General features: G+C 43.7%; 1 protein-coding gene across 8 annotated transcripts in view; it reads right to left on the minus strand.

Annotated features, from left to right (window-relative positions):
- Positions 1–5,866: 5,866 nt before the first annotated feature.
- DOCK11 (dedicator of cytokinesis 11) overlaps positions 5,867–20,638 on the minus strand; it is an 85,604-nt gene continuing 70,832 nt past the window's right edge. For 7 of the 8 annotated variants that reach the window (XM_074599632.1, XM_074599627.1, XM_074599625.1 and 4 more), the window contains 11 exons: positions 20,294–20,509; positions 20,155–20,212; positions 18,572–18,678; positions 17,495–17,617; positions 15,945–16,058; positions 14,113–14,259; positions 12,849–13,059; positions 12,316–12,506; positions 11,650–11,750; positions 8,908–9,046; positions 5,867–6,356 (listed from right to left, as the gene is read on the minus strand). In XM_074599632.1, coding sequence (XP_074455733.1) covers positions 6,234–6,356; positions 8,908–9,046; positions 11,650–11,750; positions 12,316–12,506; positions 12,849–13,059; positions 14,113–14,259; positions 15,945–16,058; positions 17,495–17,617; positions 18,572–18,678; positions 20,155–20,212; positions 20,294–20,509 — 1,530 coding nt within the window. In that variant the 3' untranslated portion in view covers positions 5,867–6,233. Of the gene's footprint in view, positions 6,357–6,451; positions 6,465–8,907; positions 9,047–11,649; positions 11,751–12,315; positions 12,507–12,848; positions 13,060–14,112; positions 14,260–15,944; positions 16,059–17,494; positions 17,618–18,571; positions 18,679–20,154; positions 20,213–20,293; positions 20,510–20,638 lie in introns of all 8 variants that reach the window. The other variant, XM_074599631.1, reaches the window with a different exon arrangement.

Raw genomic sequence — 20,638 nt, forward strand, 5'->3', positions numbered from 1 at the left:
ATAGATACATTTCAGGATAAGACAACCTCTGGGATAAGGCTTTTTCTTCTGAACTAGATTTTTGTGGTAGCTAGCAAGCTTGCTCCTAGGTGCCACCCAAAACCAGGTATTATAAAAATAATCCCGATCCAGCAGAGAGGAAATTTTGGCTAAGTTTCAAGACAAAATTCATTAGTGAAAATTACCTATTCCTTGATCAACAGAACGTTTCAGTGTTTACGCAGCTCTTCAAGGAGTTTTGCAAGAGTTTATCTGCTTTTTAGATACTCATTGCAGAAAAAGGGAAGCGGATCTTTTTATGACAGGGCGGGGAATATCCTGTGTTAATGTTGATTTTTTTTTCTTGCTTTTCTGCCTGTTTTTTTTTGTATTTCTGGGAAAAGAAGAGGATTTAGCAAGTTTCCTAGTTGCTGTTACAAAGTGCCCAGGGGCCTGCAATTATAATCAAATAAAAATTGTGGCTTAAAGTTCCAGGCTGTCAGCGTTTAAGCCATGTGACTGTGCCCAGGCTGTGTGACTACCTGTAGCCGGCGTGGACTACGCCTGCTGGTGCTGGCCTTTCCTTTCCTTCCTTCTTTCTGTTTTGACTGCTCTTTCTCCCGGCAGTGCCAGTGCCGTGCACACGTCCACGCGTTCGCGTGCTTTTGGCCGCCTGCCCAGCTGGTGATGTTTTTCCCTGACGGTCTCCCTCCTCCCCGAGCCCCGGCTTGTCCCGCTGCGCGGCAATCATAATTCCTGCCAAAGCCTTTGATCTCTGCCACCTACCCGCGACTTCCCCGTTTCTCAATCCCATTGAGTCCTGTCCCGCATCGTTCAGGTGCAAATCTCTTGCTGGCTCATGTTCTTCTTAGAAAATACGCCTGCGCTGTAGTGACTGGAACTCATGTAGACACACCCGGCCTATCTTTAAAATGATCTGTTAAACAAGCACTTGGGGTATGGCTTCACGCTTGGTGTAAACTGATTGAGGATCGCGTTGGGGATCTGCCCTTGGCCGTGCATTCCTGCTGTTCCCACCCACGCCACCAAAGCCAGTGACTGGGGGGCCGTGCAGTAAGTTTCCCACTGCATTAAAAAAAAAAAAAATTTCTTTTTCAGTACCTGTTCTCTAAATCATATTAACAAATGACACTGATGCATGGTGTGGCTGCACGATTACTAGGTCCAATGAGAAGCAGCAGTAATTAGCAGCATGGGACTGTGGGCAATTGTCCCTTTTGGCAGCAGGAGTCCTTAGTTGCCCCTGCTGATGGTGAGGTTCCTGCTTTATCATTTCTGATTTTGCAGCAGCTTCTGTGAAGACTTTAGATCTCAACTGACATAATTATAGGCTCTTCAGAAGATGGCTGGGGTCATATCAAAAAGGGGTAAGTCAATTAGAATACAGCTGGATTTGAGGCGCAAAAATCCAAAATTGTGAGCTGAAAAAACCCGGTCTGACTCACGGGGCCTCATGGGGAACGTCTGGAGATTTGTGATACGTGTGTTCAAAACGGCTGTGAACTTTGCAAGTTCTCCGCGAGCTGCTGCCTGAGCATCACCGGAAATCAGAAATTACACCGAGAAGAAACGACGTCCTTTGGAGAGCACTTCTGGGTAGAAGTGGAACTAAGCATGCTTGTGCAAAAATTGTTTCCCTCTCCATTAAGCTGCCCTTGCAAGGCCACGCATCAGCTTTTCTGCTCACAGGTCCCTAAATACCAAGGTCAATTTAATTCGTCTGTTTATCCAGCAAGGGAGTGACTCCTTTACCCATCACCGGAGGCAGGGCGCGAACCTGGTTCTACAGCTGCTTGGCCAAGGCGTGCAAGAGCCCCGTACAGGCAGCCTCCGCGGTAGAAGACAGTAGAAAAAGCAGTTTGTCCTTTATCCGCTGGTGAGGTAAATAGCGATAGTTACACCTGACTTACGTCGCACCATGTAACAGCCAGTACAGCTGCCTGAGCTTGGCACGCATACGGGTACACCGGCCGTTTGAGTTAGCTGGAGAAGAGCAGCAATAAATACATTCCCAAAGAGCAGAAGTCTGGGTCTGCAAATTGGAACTACAAAACAGACCCAAAACCTGACCGCAAACTTACTGAATATTCTTTAGGAAAGCAGGCTGATTTGCTGGCCCATTTCCTCACTACTGATTCACTTCTTATTTCTATTTATACATTTGTAAGTGTTTCTATGCCTGGCTCAGGTTTCCTGATGATTTTTTTTGGATGTGTGGCATTTGTGCTCCTTCAGGATTTCTGAATCAACGCCTTCTATTTGCCACCGAATAATTTCGCGCTAACGGTTTCATTTGGTGTACTTGGGTATTTGAAGATTTATTAACGTCGTCTTCTTTAGAGGCAGCACATGCGACAGCTCATTTGACCAGGTTTTAGTCCCATGACTCTTACACCGGTACGAGCTTCAGATCACTCATCGTGTTCTGTGATGAGGAAAAAACCCCTAAGCAAAACATGTTTATTGCAACACTTATTTTTCCTGGTTTTGTAGTCTTTTTTTTTTTTTTTTTGACCTGGAATAATCTCTCTTTAATCTGGATCAACTGAAATGTGATTTTTCCCCGGCTTCTTGTAAAAATTACTGATTCTTCAAGAAAAAGAGAATAAAAACAGCAATATAGGATTGCTGGTCTCAGAAAGCTCTGGAGCAGCGTCGTGTATTACTGGGTGTCACAGGTACATCGTTAGCAGCCGAGGCAAACGCCATGTCCCGTTCTGTCATCACACACAGAAGGTTAAACAGGGCTCGTACAACACACGTATATACAACATGCACAATAAAAACACTTCTGTTATGAATATGTAGTAGCAGGTGTTAAATTTACATGAAAAGAGAGTAAACTACATCCAGAAGAGCTGAAATACTATGTGTACATCATAATATTGTAGGGTTATTCTGAAGCCTGTTGTGAAGTCTGTGGGAGGGGAAGGGAAAACAAACCTATTTTACCTACTTTGAGACAAAAGGTGCTATGCTTCTGTAAACTCTTATTCTATGCCAAAATACCACGTGGCATATGTTCAAAAGGCTTCCGGAACCAAACAAACATGTTACACAACACAGGTATTCTCACATCCATGGTTTTCTATTTGTTGTCCTATCTCACGACAATTTCTGTTATCGGAGGAAATTTAGAACATTGACTAGTATGTAGAAATATATCCTTGGCTGCCAGTAAATTCTGCGTTCCAGATTTTTTTTGGGGAAAAAAATGTAAATCTGAAATTATTTGTCCTAAGATACTACTTTCTAAACAAAAGGAGTAAGCCAAAGGAGAGAGTAAATGTTTACGCTTTGCTTACTCTGTCTAGGTGTATAAATCTCTAAACGCAGGTTCAGGCACATAAACTGCTGGCAGGCCCTGTGTTGCTTTATATGTCCTATTTGCAAACAATTTGGCTCCAACACATACCATTACCCAAAAGAGTCCTGATACGGAGAGCAGCCAAGTGCTCTTAATCCTCACCGACGGATGCTTTATCCTATTTCTCCTTCTATGCAAAATTTCCAGGGCATCCCTTCTGAAGACTTGATGTGCCATACTGCAGTTTTGCAGCACAAGTAATCACGGATAACACAGGCGTGCGTAGCTGTACTGATACATAGAAAGAATTATAATTTGAAATACGTCTACGAATTTTTACAGACCAAAAAACTCCCGCCATTCCTTAGGCGGTATAAGAAAAACAAAAGTGTTAAAGAACAATAAACAGTTATATTCTTCCAAAAAAAGGCAGCAAATAGGAAGCACCCAATGTGAGCATCAGCTACATATAACAGGCACGTATACAGCACACTCCCCAGATGTATCTGTGAATTAAGCTATTTCAGCCCGAAATAAGAAAAAATCTGAAGGACTTCTTTGCGCTGGGACAATTGCGTAGGAAAAGGACAGGAAGAGAAAATGTAAACAACTTCTTGGTACCGTCATCCAGATACAGTTGTAAAATATCTAATGACCACTCCCTAACGACCACCAATTTCTAGATTGGTGGAAACGTAAAGAAAACCCAAGCTGGTTTGTTACCAGGCTTTTTATAACCCACCTAAAAAGGAAAAATTTTCCTTTGAGATTTTTCCGTTAAAAATCCAGTGGCATTATTTACCTGCAGGACAGAAGGCAAATCCTTAGGGCATGGTCATTTTTGTTAACTCATCAAAACTGCATAAAAGCGTGTACTCTGAACTGTACTGTCTATATATATCTTAATTGGATGGGTGTTAAATACCTTTTTTTGGCTGAATTACCGAGACAGCTTCCCGGTACATTAAATTGAAATGACAGGACAACTCCAATACCAACAATAAATTGAGAAGTTCAGACAAAAATTCCTCCTGAATCATTAAAGGCGTGCGAAGATATGAATAAGAATTTTCACTAGAATAGGAATAGCCATTGAAAAACCAGCCTACAGTGTTATTTCAGAACATTAAAGACATCAAAAAACATGAATAAGAATTTCACTGCGATTCCAGGAAAACTATTAGGCTAGCTGTAGCATTTAAAAAGGCTATAAGTGCAAGAGCTTTGGGATGACCACCCCTCGTCACTGCTGACTGTGTCCAAGATACACCGTTAGTCCTGATGCGGAGAGTTTAACTGCCTCCAAAACAATCTCGTAATGTATCCACTATTAATCGCCTTCATCACCTTTTAGTCAAGTAATTTGGAAAACTCTCACTGTCTGCCTTCAAATATTATTTGTTGAAAGATGAAAAACAATAAGGTAGTGACCGTATTCAAACGTACTACTCTCTCTTCCTCTTTCTGTTAAGCTAAATTTAGAGCCTGCCTGGCATAAAAGCACGCACAAGCAGAAACACGGTCTCTTTGTTACACGGGCACATCTGTATGTGGCTAGCAACAGCGAATGGGTGAATTTACGGATCACACATTCTTTTCTCAGAAGACAATTTTAGCTATTTAGAATCATGCACAATGAACATCTTGGAATGTGGTCCAGTTACTATTTGAAGGTAATTTTTGTTACAGAAATTAGGAGCTTGATATTTTATAGCCACTACAGCCAAGCTAAATACCCAGCTGGAGCCCTTTTATTATGGCATTTTGGTACATATCCTTAAAAAACCCCATCCTACTGGAACCATATTTACAATTAATGGGATTTTGGAAAACGCAGATGTTATAAATGCTGCTGGATAAAAGAATTACTGATCTGTTTTCTTCTTCCTGCTTTGGGGAGGGGAAGAAGGAATAAAAGAACTCTGGAAAACACATTTTCTCCAACCACCAAGACAAAAATAACAGGCTTTCAGAAAACAGATCTGTTTAACAAGAGGGAACATGCATGTCATCTGATGTTAAAAAAACCCCTCAATTTTGTATGAGTTATTTTGATGTGCCGCATTTATTTTTTTAAAAAGCACGTCTCACAGATTATTAGATTTTTTCTGCAAGGTGTTAAAACACTTTATAATTCCCAACTCAATTTAAGGTGTCCTCCGAGTTTATATTTGTGTGAGACCATGAGTGGTACATAGAAAAACTTGTGTCAAATGACAAATCTCTTACATTGTCCTCAGCGAGTAGAATCCATCCTCCTGCGGTGGTGAAAGGGGAGCCTAAATTGAAATCAGCTACATCAGGCTCGGCTCTCGTGGAGGTTACTTTAGAATTAATCTGCTCAGAGGATGTACAAAAAAATACCATTTCTGATTTAGGTTTTAGTTATTCCAGACTAGGGCAAGTTTACTCTCATTGTCTGAGTGGAGCGGGGGCACCTGGGCCCCAAGACACTTTTTAAAAGAGGAAGGTCTCTTACTAGTGACTACGATTTCTCCTTTAACAAAGCTTTTAGCAGCAAATACGATATAATGCTCATTTCTATAGACTCTATGCTCCTTCTATTTACAAAGTACTTTTACATTTTATTATATTCCATTGTACAACTTTACATAGTACCATTACCATTTCAATTCATGGTTCATAGTTCAGCGATTCAATGCATATTTAGATAACTGCCTTTCCATATCCTGTTACACAGTTAGCTTGAAAAAAAATAATAGTAGAAAACAAGCACAGTGGTGCAATGTCCAGGCACTTTCAACGTTGCTCAGCAAAATAAGCAAGCACCCTGTTTGAAAGCATGGCAACTTTTTTTTGGGGGGGGGAAATTTGAATCTTTGCTGCTCAGTATGTATTTCCTTAAACATCCTTTGTACGGTTCCAAGTATTCCTGAGAAAGCTCTGTAAAATACGACTGATATGTTTAAATTTCAGCAGTGGGTCTGAGCGAACAGTAACTTCCATCACCAGATGTTCCGCTGATGGCACAGAAGACATGCAGGGAGTCATGCATCCACGGCGAATGCATCGTATCTTCATGGTAGATCTAGACGAAACAAAATAATCACAGATTCAGTAAAAGTTTCGGTTCATTATTATAATCAAGCTGTTTAAAAAAGGTATGCAAAAGAGATATCCAACCTTGCGTTCAAAGCTGTTTCGCAAAGGCAGCATAACAAAGAAATGAGAAAGAAGAGTAATTTAGCAATTTCTGTAGCATTCTTATATACACTGTTCTACGTATTACTGGATTATTTTTAGTCTAGGAAAGAAACAATTGTCTGTATAGCAATTTTTTATTATATCTTAGCAGTAGAAGAATTATAGTAGCTTTTTTCGGGAAGCACAGGCAGTTCCTACAGCTAAAGAACAGCAAACGCTCACTACATCCCTGCCAGGTGGCAAGATCCTGTGCCGTATCACCTGAAGGATGGTCTCACAGCCTGGACTGGTGGAGCTGCTCTCGAGCTGAAGCTGTAATTTTTTTTCGCCCTGTGGTTCACCAGTCACAAGTCAGTTAGCCTGGATTTACATGAGCGAAACTGAGATGACTGGCCATCAGAAACAGTTTCTGGACATCTAGTTTTCTGCCGCTCTCTGAGGCTTCCTGTACGTCTTCAGCTGCAGTTTGTCAATTTTCGGTGTTTATGTTTCCCTAACCTAAAGGATCTGTGGACAGGCCACAGGCTGACCCCGTGAGTTACCCACCTTCCCTGCCATCTCAAACCAAGTGCACTGCCTGTCTTGTTCTGGGGCGCTAACAATGTTTAGAAAAACGTATGTTATTTGCAACCACAGCCCTGAATTAATGTAACATACTTTTTATGTTTAGCTGCGTAATTTTGCAGAAGAGGAAAACGCATTCCAGTAAGTTTAATTTGTTAGAGACTTAGGTAATTTGATAGCAATACGTAAGTTCAAGCCAGCAGTTATCTACATAATGTTGTACAACCATAAAGAACAGTGCTCGTAAACGTGATCTTTTAAGCTGCCTTTTGATCTAATACAAGAAGTAAGTGAAAAGTATATCCTTCCCAGTGAGCCCTTTCCTGCGACGTTTCAGTTGCTCTAATATTTTGCCCATTAACCAAAGGCAACACGACAGTGGATTTGTAAATCTATCAAGACAATAGGCAGTGCTTTAACAATGCTCCTTTGTTCTAAGATAATCTCAACTATTGTACTGCGACGGGGACGAAATGAGCGATTTGGTTTTGATTTGACTATTGCAGAATTCAGAAACCACCAAAGTTCCAACAGCTGCATGCAAATGAAATGTCTTGGAAAGGTCTGCTTGCAAACAGCTTACAATAAGCAGGTGGCAGCTCCTGTGAATGAATACCTCTGACCAAAATTCACCCGTGGGGTATACGTGGCAGGTAACGTACAAGAAAAAAATGAGCGTGCCGAATGTGCAAAATTAGTAGTTTGCACACGAAGAAAATGATGGTCAGGAGCAGAACAGCAGGGTAATCTAGCAAAAGCGAGGGGGGATGCAGCAGTCCCTTATTCTCAAACGGATCCTCCCTTACACTCCTACAACAACGCTCAGCCCCATCATGAGACTCTTTCCCTGAAATGAAACTGTACTCTTCCATAACAAGACTCTGTTTGATTCCTACACGCATTATTTTATCGTAAATAAACTTAACTTACAAATAGCAGCCTGGTGCAGCTGTATTCTTTTGCCCATTTTTGCATTCGTTTGAGCAGCTGCTCAACTTACTGTGGCATTTGCCTATATATTTTTTAGCAACTTAAAATGCTGCCATTTTAATTAAGTCACACACGGACTGTATGTGGAGTAACAGGGAGATTTTGAAAACATTCTCCTAAACGTCAAGAACTATCAATCGCAATGCAGTCTGTACTGTTCATCTTACATGCTTGATAATATAAATCCACAATGAGCTTTCTTTTTAAAGAGCAGAAGTACGCAGATTCCTTCAGAAAGACATTTTTCATCTAATTTCACAGCATGATACTAGGTCAATTTGCAACTGTTCTTTGAACCTCTCACCTCTCTGATGCTACTATTCAAATGTATTTTCCTAGGAAGATCCAAGAAAAGATTAAAACATAAGTCAGATAAATTATTAACTTTATATTTCATATTATTTTTCATCAGTGCATACAAATGGCATGTTGGCACTAGGCCAAGGTTAAAAGAAAACATCCTTTAATCCTTTAAATAAAAAAAAAAGAACTTAAGCTGGACATAACCAAGGAAACGGAAATTTTGCCAGAGAATTTCAACCTGTGACTTATCACAGAATTCTTATGATGTAGAAAACATGAGGCAAAACCTGGCATGGGATTTCTGATGACCCCGGCAGCCAGGAAACTAACGGTATGCATCAGCGAAGACTCCACCCTGAAGCATGCTGTATACCAACAACAGGCTGCAACCTTCCACCCTGGGAAACTGGTTTTAGGAATCCACCAAGTGTATTGTTTACTTTTCACACTCAGTTACTCGCCTTTTTGTATTTAGCTAAATAACATGAAGAGTGCTCACGTTATCAATTAGTTTTCGGCATTATCTAGTTTCAAGCACAGAGAACCACCCCCGTGGGCTCCTGCCACGCAGTACATGCCTGTTCGTGGATGATGTCAGAAAGCTCTTTCACCATATCCCGAAAGTTTGATTTCAGCCCCTCATGGTACTCCGCTTGATCCTCCTTAATGAGTCGCTCGTTGAGCTCCAGAGCAATTCCACAGGCTTGTATAAACTTCCTGGGGAGGAAAGGAATGAACTTTGGGTGTTACGATAGACCAGTCTTCTTCCAAGGCAAACAACCAGATAGGCAAATCTCATTTTTCCCCCCGCCTTTTCCCCCATATTTGGGACAAGTCACATTCTAGGAGCATCCCTGGTACAGTGGATGAGGGAATGGGGAGGACTTGCAACACAGGCACTAGGCTTTCAGCTGGAGCTCCTTCAAGCTGGGTCCTCCATAGATGGTGGTCTCGCAAATTCACCCCGACCTGTAGGACCACCCACAGGTTGCAGACCCCAGCTGAGCCCAACCAGCTGCGTGTGGGGTCACAGAACAGAGGGAGCCACGGTCAGGCACAGGGACCAACAGATCTTGACTTAAGTAAGGCTTGACTTAAGCAAGGTGTTTGACATGGTCTCCCACAGCATCCTCATACGAAGGGTGGGCTTGATGAATGGACAGTAAGGTGGACAGATAACAGATTGAAAGACAGAGCTCAGAGGGTAGTGATTAGGGGCACAGGGTCTAGTTGGAGGTCAGTGATGAGTGGTGTTCCCCAGGGGTCAATACTGGGCCCAGTCCTCTTCAATATATTCATCAGTGACCTGGATGAGGGGACAGAGTGCACCCTCAGCACGTTTGCTGATGACACAAAGCTGGGGGTGGGGGTGGGGTGGCTGACACACCAGAAGGCTGTGACACCATACGGAGAGACCTTGGACAGGCTGGAGAGCTGGGTGGAGAGAAACCTTATGAAATTCAAGAAGGGCAAGTGTAGGGTGCTGCCCCTGGGGAGGAATAACCCCCTGCACCAGGACAGGCTGGGGGTGACCTGCTGGAGAGCAGCTCTGTGGAAAGAGACCTGGGAGTCCTGGGGGACAACGGGATGACCACAGGCCAGCAATGTGCCCTCGTGGCCAAGAAGGCCAATGGCATCCTGGGGGGCATCAAGAAGAGCGTGGCCAGCAGGTGGAGGGAGGTCATCCTCCCCCTCTGCTCTGCCCTGGGGAGGCCACATCTGGAGTGCTGTGTCCAGTGCTGGGCTCCCCAGTTCCAGAAGGACAGGGAACTGCTGGAGAGGGGACAGCAAAGGGCTACCAAGATGCTGAGGGGACTGGAACACCTCTCTCATGGAGAAAGGCTGAGGGATTTGGATCTCTTCAGTCTGGAAAAAAGACGACTGAGGGGGGATCTTATCAACGCTTATAAATACTGAAAGGGTGGGTGTCAGGAGGATGGGGCCAGGCTCTTTTCAGTGGTGCCCGGCGACAGGACAAGGGGTAACGGGCACAGACTTGACCGTGGGAAGTTCCACCTCAACATGAGGAGGAACTTCTTTCCTGTGAGGGTGGCAGAGCCCTGGCACAGGCTGCCCAGGGAGGTGGTGGAGTCTCCGTCTCTGGAGACATTCCAAACCCGCCTGGACGCGTTCCTGTGCCACCTGCTGTGGGTGACCCTGCTCTGGCAGGGACGTTGGACTAGATGATCTCCAGAGGTCCCTGCCAGCCCTATGATTCTATGATTCTATCTGGATGGATGTGACGGGGCACGTGTGCTTGAGGTCAAGTTGCTAACAGCAGGCACACCCTCCAGAGAGAAACTGAGGTCACAGGGAGCTGTAATATTGTTTCTTGGTTACTATTACTCATTTTCTTCGCTTCATTTCACACACATATTTCTCCTTTTTTATTGACTGTAATGAAAATAGAAGCACAACTGGGATTTTCCGGGATCTTCTGCATGAAGTAGAGATTGTGTTTGCCCTTCTGGCTGCACTGCAAGGCTGGAAAGTAAAATCGCCTTCCCTCTGTTCTGCATCCACATGTGGCAGGTTTGCAGGGATTGTTCCCTTGCTTGTTCCATGGTTTGCTACATTACCCAATACACTTAAGGAAAACAGGATTGGCCCAAATGCTGCCTTCTCCATACAGTAACCGATGGGCAAAGTGGGAGCCACCAGCATCCAGAAATGATTGCAGGAGCTGGTGGGCAACTGGTTGCTCCCAAGAGGTTCAGAAAGTAGCGTGTGAAAGGCACACCATCCTGTGGTGAAGCAGGAGCTGCCTGATTATATCTTGGGGGCCACTTTCAAGTGGGGGGCAAAACCTACCCTAAGGGACAGGAGTTAGAAAAACACCTGAGTGAGTCGTATTGTTTCAATTATTAGCAACAGAAGCAAGAATGATGGTCCCCCATAAACTGGAAAGGGATTTGCTTTAAAATATTTCATGTTTGTCATTACATAGTAAAAAAATCCATTTCGAAAGATTGGGAAACGATGCAAATGTGAAAGATCCCTGAGCACCAGACTGCCAACCCTCTGGTTTTCAAACATACTTTCTTCACACTATAACACCCAACACCCACACAAACCGCTGATGCAGGCATCCAGGTACATCTCCCCAGGGAGATCACAGCCCTGAGTTTAGGAACTCTCTATGTACGTCATTACATTGTCTTTTTTCATCTGTCTGAGCACCCACAACCCTGTGAGACCTGGATCTTTATAAGGCACATCTGAGCATTCAGCATCTGCTGATTTTGGAGACAGACAAAAATAAGAAAAGTAAGTCCCGTGTTCAGCCAGCTGGCTAGTTTTGATTACATCAGAAATCCTACCTGAACATTTCTTTTAACTCATTCACCTTCTTAGTAGGATATTTGCTGGACTGGCTGTCACTTAGGAAAGCTCTGGCATAGGCCAAGGGGCCAGCATTAACCTAGGACCAAAGAAGGAAGAAATCACTTATGCTAGAACTTCTGTTGAGTTGTAAAGGCAGTTATGAAGAAAATAACTTTTTTTTTTTTTTAAAAAAGAACCATTAGCATATTATTTGAATGGCACCAATTCTCCATTACTAATGCCACCGGAGATAAAAAAGAGAGATGCAAACTGTTTCCTCATACTTTTCTCTTATTTCTGTTTGGAAAAGCAGTATGGTCTGAGTCTTAAGGTCATTTATCCAGCTTCAGAAGTCAGGCTCACCAAAAGGCTATTTGTGCCTGATATTTACTGTACAAGCTTCAAGAATTAAGCCTATTTCACCATTCACCCACAGCCAGCCAAGGTGCAATTACACCTGGACTTGACACCGCAAACATCACTGGACACAAATACTAATCAGCTAACGCACCCCTGTACGTGGCAGGGCAAGCTGTGCTGGCAGGTCGATGGCTGCAGTGCTGCCAAGGAGGCAGTTAATAATTTCTGGAAAGTAAATGTGAAAACGTGACTCACTCTGAAATGTGTATATAACGCGATTCTGAAGGGGCACCAAGCCTTACCTGCACAGAGACACAGCCCTGCAATTTGAGCTGCAGCTGGATCATGTCAACGTCACCAGCGGAGCAGAGTTTTTGCAGCTCCGCTGTCTTGTCTTTTATTTCATCAGTAGCAACGTCAATTGGTTTTAAATTAACCTGGTGTTCATAATTGACTGGAATTCTCTTCTTTACGTACGGAAAGGAGTTCAAAGCTAGCAGAAAGAGCAAAGGAAGTTTAGAGATTGAAAAGTCATGCAGCAAATAGGAGGAGTCTTCACGAACACACACAGGCAGACCCTTGCCCTCAGGGTTTTACTCAGGATGTGTGAAATCCCAAACAAGGCTATAATTTACCAGCATGGTGTATTAATCTGTAAAAATCTGCAGACAGAAATATAAGGTAACTTCCCCGTACCAAACAGAATATTATTGCCACAATTCTGATTAAATAGCTGAGAGAATTTTGGACTCTTTTGGGATATTTTTATGAGCTAAAATTGTCTAGAAATAGTTGCTGATTACATAGAGTCTCATGTTCAGGTGCTTGTACTTACTAGTTAGAATGGTCCTTTTTTTACACTGTTCTTCCACACTGCCGTGCTTTTTTCCAGATAAAGTGTAAGGCGTTTCAAATACAAATCTGTTGATGTTATGATTTCTTTCAAATTCAGTCTTTCTCTCAGAGATTTCTTTGTCTTCAAAATAGGGCTTCACATAAGTCACTTGAATATGGGCATACTTAGGATCAAGGTCTTTAATGTTGACCTGTGAAGTAAGCGGGTTAGTCACTACAAGAACAAAGGTTAACAACTTCACTTCTAATTGGTGAATTTATCTGCTGGGATTGGATTTAAACTGATTCCCTGCTGACCTAGCCCCATCGCATGGAGGTGAATGACACACAAAAGCGCCTCCCTTTGACCTCGGCTGCGATGTCTAGACTGTCCCCTACCAGCCACACAGGACCATGAGGGCTGGCATAACAAATACCTCCTCTGGGGCCAAACATGCTGCATCTGCAACAGGCAGCCATGTCACCCCACCCACCAATGCAGCACCTGCCCAAGCTACTTAGGCCTTCTCATACGACCATGTTGCTTCCAGGCCGTGAGCTGGCGCTCGTGCAGTATTGTGCTGTGGCATGCAAAAAGCAAGCTTTGGGATCGCCAGCACTGTCTTTAGCAACCCAGACACATCCATGGTTGCATCCCCAGGGCGTGAACAGCCCTCGCAGGGTGCATAAATGGATATGCCACAGGGAAAGGAAGGAGCTATGGCTGCAAGGCCACAAAGGATTTTCTTTTAGACTTGCAGTGTCAAAGCAACAAGAAGTTAACTCTGCTTCCAGTCATCTGCTCCTCTGTGCTGGCTCCTAACGCCTCCCAACAAACAGGGCTCAGTGAGATGTGGATTGCAATTTCCCATCCGTAATTCCCAATTCATTTATTTCCACCTGGGAGACAGATCAGCACCAGAACGTGTCAAGCCACTCAACACGTCCACACAGGAGCACCCGGGTGCACGGAGGCAGTCGGACGCCAGGTGCTTGTAAGAGGGCAGAAGACAGGGCTCAGTCCACCGTTCTGACTGGCAGAAGGAAGGGATGCTCTATCACCTCCATCTTCAGCTCCACAGAGCAGAGCTCACCCTTCTGTGCTCTGCTGGCACAGTGCTCAGAGCAGCGCAGCCCCAGGCCCTGAACAGTATTCCAATACATTCCATATTTTTCTCACATTCATCAGTGCTCTCTCGAGTATGTGGTTCTGGTGTTCACTGCTAATTGCATTCCGTTACCTTGTTCATGCAGTTTAACCCTACCTTATTAGAATCCTGGATAATCTTTACCGTCTCCGACCCAAATTTTTCTCCATAAAGTTTAAGAAGTCTGAAGGAGATCTCCGAGAGGCCCGTCAGCTTGGGTTCCTTATAGATGTATTCCTTCCCATCTTCTTCTTCAAAGAACGTCTAGCATTAATCACAAACAAGTAGTGAGGAATAGCTGGGTTTCTTTGCTTGGAAAACTTTATTTTAGATTTGCTACTTTGAAAGCAACTTTCTACTAACATTTCAGAACATCAAGAAGATCTGAACTTGTCCTGTTTAATAGGTTCCTTCAAAAATTGTGTAAAAAAAAATCATAACATTCCTCAATCAACACAAACACGTCATTTGGGAGCACAAAGGCTTGAGTATGACCAGTGAGAAATCTAAACAATGTGGAAGAGAGGTCTGGCCAATGGTTGACTTTTAGGAAGGCTGTAAAGCAGGAGAAAACCCACAAAAACAAGGCACAGTGAAGGAGCAGAGAGACACATATATTGAAGAAGCCCTGACAGCAGAGCCACAAGAAAAGCATAAAGAGAAGGATTTTGTGTAGGCTGAGAGGGACTTCAAGCAAGCAAGAAAGAAATGTGTGTCCTTTGCTTTCATTCCTCTTGTATTCAGGGGAGTGGAACTTGGTGTATCTGCTGTAAATAGAGAAAAAATTGCATTAAAGGTCATGCCCGCATCACTAGTCCTCCCTGTAATGGAAGCAGCACAAAAGCTTCACACTTTGGCAAGCTGTTCCAGTCAGAGGTTGTGACAGAGTGTTAGAATTATCTCTCCGTAGCTGGCATATAAAGCTGGCAAAGCTTTAAGGTACATAACTGGATTGTTACAACCAACAACTATTGGTTGTCAGGATGATACGTTACATAGCTTAATTTAGGAGCTGATCCAGTTATTTCTACAGCTTCTAGAAAACCAAGCTAGCAGTTGTTTCCTTTTATCTACTGCTAACCTTATATACTTTTTACATATGCAAAGCTGAAGGTAAGATGAGGACAAAAATAAAATGTACGTTTGCTGCAGCAAAAGCCAATGCTTAGATATGTTCTGTGTATGTAATGACTGCGGTCTTCAAAGGTACAAACCCAGGATGGTTTCAGGGGTACTCATCATCTCCTCTGAAAGAAGGAACCAGGAAAGGCAGGGCTAATATCATCTGCATAGCAATTTCTAAAGAGGGGTCCTGCATCTCCCCCATGGTTATGGGTCCACAGACAGAAGCAGGTAGTTCAGAGGCACAAGGGAGATGAGTGGTAACACACTTTATTAGAAAATAAAAATAAAAATGCAACTGCTTTCAGGCTCAGAAGACTTCATAAGACATGATAAGATCATGCGCCTTTTCAGGACTCTGAGCTCTAGATCTTGTCCATTTTCCAAAAAATACCATCTACCTCTACAAGCACGTAACCAACACTAATACATCATTTGCCTCCACCTTCTCGTAAAATCCAGAATGGAGCAGCAATTTTATGTAGAAGAAAATGTCTGTTAACTACTACTGGTTATATGCTATGGTTATATACTGCTCCTGCTTATATACTATACACGCTACATCGTGTTTGTAACTATAATTACAAAAAAACCCCAAACCCACTAAGCCATTTCCTTACTGCTGAGGTGTTTTACGAACATCCCACCAGCAGAATCATAAACTTTATAATAAACGAAGTGCTCCTGGAGAGAGACAGAAGCTCTCAGCTCCGGGGCGCAATACCAAACCACTCACGGAGAGGAGCCAGCAGGGATTTCAGCTTCAGATCCGACGGAGCAGCGGCTTTAGGGGACAGGATGCCTGGAGAGACGGTGTATATACTTACTTGTCCATAAAAGGCCACTCTGAAAAAGGTTCCAAGAAGCCTCTTCCTCGTGTGCATTACTTCCAATATCTTAGCATATGCTCCGTGAAGTGTTCTGTACAGCTGAGTAAGTTTCTGGAAACCAAACCTTGACATCACTAAGAGCAAGATTTTGCAAGCAGGAAACGCTAGCTAACACTGGAAGCTACTGAGATATCTGAACACAATCCTTCGGGAGAATTCAAACTTGAATTTCTAAAGAGCTTGAACTCACGCCGTTTTCTTTGAAAAACCTCAGTCTGAAGCACAGCCAGCAGTAATGTCCCTGTCCCTAGAGAGAAGGCTGAGCCCGCTCTCTCAGCATGGTCCCTGGCTGAGCCTTTAAGGGTAGAGCAGCTTGCAGCACTTTACCCAGAAATTCTCTTTTTGATTAAAAACAGCTTTATGATTAAAAAATAGGTCAAGGCTTCCCCTGGCTTCAGTTATAGAGTTGGATGCTGTCCTGGTGTGGTGGGGGTCATGGGAGAGGGGGGCAGTGAGCAGCAGCCTCCCGAAGCAGGTGTGGGGAAGGAGGGAGGTGAGGGCTGGTAACAGCTGCCTGCCTTCCTCTCCACTTGCCACTGAATTACCTGCAGATCTAGTCCTTTCTCTGAACAGTTCTTACTCTGGTTTTAACCCTTAAAACGCACAAGTCTCATAAAGAATCTGGCTTTGATGAGCATATGGGATGATGAAAGCTTTATTTTAGGGGAAGGAAGGTGAGAACCATTCACTAAATAGAAGTCTTCCGTGTCTTCAGCTTTAATAATTAGCCTCCAGGCCATAGAGTCGTAGAATCATAGGGTTGGAAGGGACCTCTGGAGATCATCCAGTCCAACCCCCTGCCAGAGCAGGGTCACCCACAGCAGGTGGCACAGGAATGCGTCCAGGCGGGTTTGGAATGTCTCCAGAGACGGAGACTCCACCACCTCTCTGGGCAGCCTGTGCCAGGGCTCTGCCACCCTCACAGGAAAGAAGTTCCTCCTCATGTTGAGGTGGAACTTCCCACGGTCAAGTCTGTGCCCGTTACCCCTTGTCCTGTCGCCGGGCACCACTGAAAAGAGCCTGGCCCCATCCTCCTGACACCCACCCTTTCAGTATTTATAAGCGTTGATAAGATCCCCCCTCAGTCATCTTTTTTCCAGACTGAAGAGATCCAAATCCCTCAGCCTTTCTCCATGAGAGAGGTGTTCCAGTCCCCTCAGCATCTTGGTAGCCATTTGCTGTCCCGTCTCCAGCAGTTCCCTGTCCTTCTGGAACTGGGGAGACCAGAACTGGACACAGCACTCCAGATGTGGCCTCCCCAGGGCAGAGCAGAGGGGGAGGATGACCTCCCTCCACCTGCTGGCCACACAGCTTTCACTAATTTCCATTGCTTTCACTAATTTCTTTAATCACCAGCAATGAAGCAGTGTGGTCTTTGCTGTCACCAATTCATTAACTCATAACTTCAAAAATAAAAGAGCCTCCTGTTTGCTTTGTAGTGATCTACGAAGTTACCCGATGGATGCAAAGTAGTTCAAAATGCCTACCTCAAATTCACGCCGCTTTTCATAAATAGGAATGATCAGTTTGGAAACTTCAGAAATTGTTTCATAACGCTCTGCTTTCCACAGGCCGTCTACGCATTGCTCTAGCAGCTCTACCAGGACCTCCTACGAGAGCAACCAAATGGGTGTTGTTAATAACAGTCCAAGTTAGAAGAGAAAAACATTTTAACTTCAGATACTTTAACAGGTTCCGGTATAAGTAGACACACCCTGTGTGTTCCTGGCCTTTCCAAAGGTATTATAAATTCTGGGGGGTGGAGGTGGGAAAGGACAAGTTATTTTTCAAAAGTTCATTCATTCTTAATAAATCTATAGCACAACAGACAGCAGGTATGTCTTGGTTATGTAGCTACCTCCCCAGGAGAATGCCAAAATTCTTGGAGGGTATGGAGATGACAGCACTGGAAGTCAGAGACACATGTCTACGAAGAACACAGAACACGTGTGCAATAGCAGTGGGATGTGATGCGAAGGATCCTCAAGCCTAGTCTTGATGAATGGGCAATTGGGCAGCCAGGATGCAAGGCCACCTCGCTCAGCCACATGGCCCACCCAACACAATTGTACGGGGACGCTGCAGAAGTAATTGTGAGACTTTATGACTCACGGGAGGATCTACCCACTTCCCCAGTGCCCTGCCACGGTTTCTGGATTGTTCTGCTAAGGTGGTGTCCTGCAGCACAGCCCTAACTCAAGGGGAACACAAGCTGACCTCTCGCTTGGCAGAGCTCGACTTGCATTCTGTCCCTCCTGGGAAATATCATGCTGCGCTGCCCTGTGCTGGCGGAATTAGCATTTGCATAACATGGCAGACAAAGATTTAAGTGTAGCTTTTTCAGTCTCAGTGCTAGAAAAGCCTTTCAAAGGCACCAAGAACTTACGCCCATTTTACCTATTGAATTGCACACAGAAAATCCTTCAATGCAGATTTCTCTTGGAAATTGCCATGGAACAGTCTTCCTTACAGATGCCAGTTCACAACTATAATTTGTTAGAACTCACATGAACAAAGTCTAAAACTGAATCTTAATCAGTGATGAAATATCCTGTGGACCTCACCTCACTGTAATGTACATCCATCATGCCACCATCTTCTTTCATTGCACCTTCTTCATCAATGTTGGGAGTGATTTTCCTGAAGGCGGTGCATCCACTGGGGAAGAGTTCTGTATTAGACAAAAGCGAATGGATTAGCGGCGTAACATATCTCAAATGCGTCACACTTCAATGGCCAGGGAAGCAGTCTGGCTGACAGCGAAAACCTAGAAGCACCAGGGGACCTGACTCCCATTTTTGCTAGTGATTTGCTATATGAGACACGTCAGAACCTCCCCAGCCATTTGCCATGGGAGTCATCCCTAGTACTACTATCTACCTAACAACGCCAAGCACAACAGATTTCCCAGTGTGCTATCTCTAAGTCACCTTTGACCAACCCAATGGGCTGCAAACAACTGAAAGTCAGGAGAGAAGGACAACTGTATGTTTTTGCACAGAAGATGGAAGGTGTAAGCTATTGCTGGATGCTGGAGAACTAGGTAGCAGGTGAACAGGACTGTACACTCTTAGCAGAAAGCAGAGTTTTTTAGGCACCCCAAAACTTTGAGTAGTTCAGCCTTTACTGAACCCTTTCCAGCCTATGTACGTGTAAAGGTGCCAGTGACAGAGATAACTCAATGTATTTACTTGATACTCCTTTGGATTTGTTCCTCTTCTTTTTTTAGAGTTCTCCTTTACCACTGGTTGTGGTGAGAAGCCTCCAGGGTACAAAAAAAGAATTGCCAACTTTCAATACTCTCCCCTCTGCAGCCATGTGAAATGTGCGTATGTATCAGAAAAACAAGTCCTGATTTTTCCCAATTAGCCAACACAAAGTACAGAATTTGGAGGGACTCCAACAGCCGAGCCAGGTACTTAAGACCTTTCCAGCCAAGGCAGTGCATGTAATCGGCTTTCATGCAGCCTTAACTTTCTGAAATGTTTACTGTCCTTTTCAACAATTAGTCCCTTACATGGAAATGAGAAATGGGGTCAATATATCAACTGTGGAACAGACATTTAAAAGAAAACCTGCAAAGCGGTGTTATTTGAGAACACACAAGTCTCTCCTTCCTTCCTGTTTTGCATTAAACCCCAACACTCTGATGTGTTGTTTCTGATTGTTCTTTACATATTTGTATAGTTAGGCTGTACTCTCGTTTTTTGACTGAATTCTGACTGATTTATTCTATAGGTTTCTGTACCGTCTATGGTCATATTTCTGATGAACATATTGACAGCCAGTTTTTAACACGGGCTTCCCCTGTGAGCACATTTCCTAATGTAAAATACAACTGAACATTTAAACTGAGACATGATGCGTCAGTTCTTATTTTACTCAGCAAACTGCCAACACGACTGTCTAAGCAGACCTGGCCAGCCTAGTAAATCCCTCTGTTTGAACTCTTGGATTCCTTTCTTTAAAAATACTCATCTTCTTCCAGCTTTATCCACTGCATTGATTTTATTTTTTCCTTTTTAGCTTGTTTCCAAAATAATCATTTATCAAATCAAAAGAAACTTCTCTTTAAAAATACTCTGATCTCCTCCCCAAACCATCACTGCATTGTCTTCCCTGTGCCTCCCAAACAGCACACACTTACTTTTCCTGTGCAGAAACTCTGCAACGAGGGCAGCTACGTGAACGTAACACATGGCTGCCTGCAAAGAACAAAGGGAAAATTAAAATGTCATCTGTACAGCTCTCTTGTTGTGCATCATGTTTTTAATCACATCAATTACCTCTGAAAAGTCTCCGTTTTTGACATGTATCTTTGCCATACTGTCCAGCCACGTTTTCCGGAGCTCTGGGGTACTTGCGTAAGATTTGGCTAAACTGTACTGTAGATCTATCAGCATTTCTGGATCCTTTTCATGTTCTTTCATTTGAGCCGTAGCCATAAGCACTGTACGGATTCTCTTTGTCAAATCTTTGACTTCGGAAGGAAAAGCAGTTGCCTGACACAAAACAAATCTAATTAGAAGCAAATACAGAAATAAACGCTGTGCCACGCTTTGCCGAAGAAAAAACGTTGCTACCCTTTCAGCCAACACTCCGCTTACTGCCAATCTGAAACCGCCGAGGAC

This window comes from Larus michahellis, chromosome 9, assembly GCF_964199755.1.
Source record: "Larus michahellis chromosome 9, bLarMic1.1, whole genome shotgun sequence".
Taxonomy (NCBI): domain Eukaryota; kingdom Metazoa; phylum Chordata; class Aves; order Charadriiformes; family Laridae; genus Larus; species Larus michahellis.